This window comes from Felis catus, chromosome D1, assembly GCF_018350175.1.
Source record: "Felis catus isolate Fca126 chromosome D1, F.catus_Fca126_mat1.0, whole genome shotgun sequence".
NCBI lineage: Eukaryota > Metazoa > Chordata > Mammalia > Carnivora > Felidae > Felis > Felis catus.
The window spans coordinates 21,369,968-21,374,867 of NC_058377.1; the positions used below are offsets into that span (position 1 = coordinate 21,369,968).

At 41.1% G+C, this 4,900-nt stretch overlaps 1 protein-coding gene across 1 annotated transcript; it reads right to left on the reverse strand.

Moving 5' to 3' along the window:
* Window positions 1-2,325: 2,325 nt before the first annotated feature.
* LOC105260952 (olfactory receptor 147-like) lies at window positions 2,326-3,558 on the reverse strand. The gene has a single exon (XM_011286461.3). It carries the CDS (start codon window positions 3,395-3,397, stop codon window positions 2,465-2,467), a length of 933 nt encoding a protein of 310 aa, XP_011284763.1. The 5' UTR covers window positions 3,398-3,558; the 3' UTR covers window positions 2,326-2,464.
* Window positions 3,559-4,900: the final 1,342 nt, after the last annotated feature.

Below are 4,900 nucleotides of genomic sequence, written 5' to 3' on the forward strand. Positions count from 1 at the left end.
GTTATGATCAAATTTGCACATGCATGAGCAATGACAATTGCATCACAATTGCCACAAGCCAACAACAAAGGTAAGACAGCACTGATTATAAGATGGATACTAATTTCAGGGATGTGTACATCTTAAGAGTCACTGGAGTGTGATTTTTAAAACACGAAAACTATGTAGCATCTTTCTTTTTTTAACGTTTATTTATTTTTGAGACAGAGAGAGACAGCATGAACGGGGAAGGGTCAGAGAGAGAGGGAGACACAGAATCTGAAACAGGCTCCAGGCTCTGAGCTGTCAGCACAGAGCCCGACGCGGGGCTCGAACTCACGGAGTGTGAGATCATGACCTGAACCTAAGTCGGATGCTCAACTGACTGAGCCACCCAGGTGCCCCAGGAGCATCTTTTAAACATGCATTGCTTCATTTCATCTGCACCAGAGCACTTTGAAATATTAGAAACCAAGGCTGAGAGGACCCAGAATACAAAAATCACAAAATCTGGAACCAAACCTGATTGCCTGGTTCCAAATTCAACAGTCTGCATTTCAAGACACTTGTATCTGGTAGGTGAAAAGACAAGATAAAGGGTACTTCCACATAAGTCATGTTCCTTTCAGTTGACATCCTGCAGACTTTTACTCACCTTTAAACATGCAAGATTAGCAACAGAAAAATCCCCCATGCAGGAGATAGCAATTTGATGTTATTTAAAGTATTATTGCTTCATAGGTTTCACTATAAATCAGTCACGGAACCCTGAACTTTTCTCCAGGATTAATTAAAAATAATAATAGAGCCTCCCAACAGGAGAGGGGAAAGCAGAACTAAGGTCTTTGTGTGATTAATATCACGTGGATGTTTACTGCACTTAAGATAAAATTCATTCTCTTCAAGGCTTGCACAACCCTGGATCTCCATCCTCATTTCCAAATTATTTTCCTACATATTACATACACTTCCTAATACTTACACATCTACCACTATGTCACAGTCACATTGGCCTGCTTTTTGTCCCTCATACTCATCAGTATGATTACTTGCCAATATTCCTGTGGCCTAGAATGCTCTACATGTGGCTCTTCCTCTTGTGAGATCTCAGCTGAAATGCCACCTCTTCAGAAAAGCTCCTCCACCCAACCTAAAGCAACCACACAGTTACTCTCTGTACCACTCACCTTCAGACTCTGCATTTTTCTGCTCTATTCACATGTGTTCATCACCTGTCTCCTCTTCCTGCCCATTTGCACCCCACCTCCATCTCGCTGTAGACAATGAACCCAATGAGAGTGTACATATTGTGTTTTGTTCACCACTGTATCTTCTGATGTTTTAAAAACAGAGCCTGGTGGAGGATAGGTGCTTTTATTTGTTAATTAAATAAATGATATCATTCGTAGCATCAAAATCTGAGACAAAAGGGAAAATGAAAATAATAAAGGCAAAATGCTGACTGCTAATGAATTACAGATTTGAAAGCCCATTTGAGGAAAGGACAAAAATTCCTCTGCTAATAATTGGTGAATATTTTTAGTAAAATTTTTCCCAATGAAGACATAGCATGTCTTATTTCCTGCCCTAAAGTCCCAAGAGGTAAAACCCAATGTAGGATGCTTTTATTCCTAATGGCTCTAAAAGGTGATATCAGGGGGTGCCTGGGTGGCTCAGTCCATTAAGCATCCAACTTCGGCTCAGGTCATGATCTAAACAGTCTGTGGGTTTGAGCCCCATGTCGGGCTCTGTGCTGACAGCTCAGAGCCTGGCACCTGCTTCAGATTCTGTGTCTCCCTCTCTCTCTGACCCTCCCCTGCTCTCTCTCTCTCTCTCTCTCTCTCAAAAATAAACATTAAAAAAATAAAAATAAAATAAAATACAATAAAAGGTTATCTTGTCCTTAGGAGCACAGACCAGAAGGAAATCTTGCTCTACCACATTCCCTTGAAACTTAAGTGAGAAGAGCATCTCCATATTCTCAGCTCTTTCAGGAAATGAAGGAATCTCCTAAAACAAAAGCCCCTACAGCACTCAAAAAGACCACACTCAGTTCCTCAAACTCAGTAGCCTTTCAGTTAAGGTTTATTAAGTGAATGAATAAATAGCTGAAACTCAAGTCTGACAAAGTCTATATATCCATGACAAAGTTTTGTAGGAATTCCAGACATACTTCAGTCAAAAATCTCACAAGTTATCCTTTCTGGATTTACCTCAATTCAACCATTTAAACTTAAATCTATAACTTCTGAAAATAAGTTGGAGAACAACAAATGAACTACTTTTACTTTCCATGAAAAGATAAAGGACTGATCCTCCTCTTCCTTATATTGTCTTTGTGAAATGACTTATAAATAATTAGCTTAATTTACACTATATTTGAATCATTTGCATTTCTACTTTGATTTCTTACTGTTCTCTCCATAGCTTCATACACTGTGTGCCTTTACTAGGAGTTGGCATCTGTAACTAACACCGTTTCTACTCAAGAGAACACCCTTTTCTTAAAAGTCTTACTCAGTGCAATTTTGACATCTTTGTTCCTCAGACTATAGATAAAAGGATTCATCATTGGCCCCACAATGGTATAAAAAACTGTGGATACCTTATCTTGATCCAGGGACCCAGCAGGAGAAGGTTTTAGATACATGAATGCTGATGCTCCAAAGAAGAGAGAAACAGTAACTATGTGGGAGCTGCAGGTACTGAAGGCTTTGGACCTGCCCTCTGTAGAACGGATACGGAGGATGTTGGAGACGATCAAGATGTAAGAAATGGTGATGGTGAGACTGGGCATTATTACATTGATTCCCACCACAATGAAAACCACCAGCTCGTTGACGTAGGTGCTTGTGCAGGAGAGCTGAAGGAGAGGAGGTATGTCACACATGTAATGATTAATGATGTTGCCATCACAGAACGTGAGCCTCAGCATGCACCCGGTGTGCGCCATGGCACCCACAAACCCCATTGCATATGTTCCTGCCATCAGCATGAGGCAGACCTGGTGGGACATGATGGCCTTGTAAAGCAGGGGCTTACAGATGGCCACATACCGGTCGTAGGCCATCGATGTCAAAATACAGCACTCATCAATGACAAAGAAGGAGAAGAAACAGAGCTGAGCCATGCACTCCTCGTAAGAGATGGTGTTTTGCTTTACAAAACCTATCAGCATTCTAGGCATTATGACAGACGAGTAGCAGAGATCAATGAAGGAAAGGTTGAAGAGAAAGTAGTACATGGGAGTGTGCAGGTGAGGCTTCAGACCAATCAGAATAATCAAGCCCATGTTCCCCATCACGGTGACCACGTATATTCCTAAGAAAATGAAGAAGAGAGGCAGCTGGAGTTCTGGCTGTTGTGTTAAACCCAGCAGGATAAACTGGGTCACTGAAGAGTCATTTCCTACTGCCATGTTCCCTAGGGCGTATCTGTGAGAACAGGACAGAGGGTGACATTGAAATGAGCACCCAGCTCTCTTCTCCCAATCCCTCCATAATGAGACAGAGTCCCAGAATGAGAATGAACTCACACCCACCCTCCTGTGTGCCACTGCTGTCTCAGCCTTTGCTGAGATTGTTTAAAGATGTCTATCAAAAAGTCATAAAGGGCAATATCCATAGGGATAAAATGCAGGAACCCTGTGATCATCTCTTCTATACGCCTTCTTTGACAGTCCACCAGTCCCACCTCAGGGACATCTGCCATCTCAGCAAGAGATATATCATTTCAAGGGGTCTGTGGCTCTCATAAAAAAGATTTGGAAAAAGAATAGTAGGAACGATAAAATGCAATCCTCACTCTTCTGCATTAGAACTTTAATATTGGACCTGGGCTCTGATGAATTTCAGGGATGAACAACCCAAAACAGAGATCTTCTTGTTATTTTTGTTTTGAGTGAGTTTTGAACTGATGGAGCCAGAGCGCAAACCTCAGAACCACAGACTCTGAGGAGCCAGAAGTTACAGATCATGATTTCTGATGGTGGTTTTGCCCAGTGTCCTCTCAGACTAGGGGGAAGTAGATATCATCTGCTAGTGCCAGAAGATCCATCTGCTAACATGACCCAAAGGAGTTTTCATGGGGGGGAAATCCTAGGGAACTGATTAAAAATTGGAAGACCTGCGTTTTCCCCAAAGATCAGACTTTGCAGTGGAAAACAATTTTTACCTAGTCTACATTTACAACTTAGTTCATGATAATAGCATTGACCATTGGGAGTATGCCATTTTGCATACAATTTCATTTCCTCCCAAATGGGGTACATCCCCAGATAGAAGAACATGATGATCTTTCCTGCATCTATAATGGTTTCTCCCTAGCACCTATCACTCTATGAAATACTACACATTTATTCATTTATTCATGTGTTGTATGTTCCCACCACACACTCATGTACCCACTTACATTTGAATTTAAGCTCCAAATGGATTGTGTCTATTTTCTCCAGTGCTATCCCTGTAGCACCTAAGTGTTCAATAAATATTTGTATAATAGAAGAATAGATGAATTCCATATTTCCTGGAATTTATAGTGGATACTACAACAGAATTTCCTGGAATTTATAGTGAATACTACAACAGAATTCTTGGCACACAGGCAAAGGCTTGTGTGGTGTCAATGGTTTTCTCTGTAGACCTGAATGTGAGAAGAAAAAGACATCAGTAAGACTAGTAAAGGCCACTACTGAACTCTTAGATACCATACAGATCAGAGTTACTGAGCTTTCTCCCTGAATGTCACATAGAGGACTTACTTTCACAGGCTGTCAGAGAAGTTCCAATGTCTCCCCCTCTGGATTGCAGCATGGAGTGAGATCAAAAGTCAGATTTAGGTCAGTATAGTGGCATTTGGCTTTCAAATGCCAAAATCAAGGTCAGCTTATTATGAGAGGCCATTAAGCCACTCAAGATTTTAA

Coding starts and splice junctions, on each gene's coding strand:
- LOC105260952 (XM_011286461.3), bottom strand. CDS start 3,397: ATGGCAGTAGGAAATGACTCTTCAGTGACCCAGTTTATCCTGCTGGGT.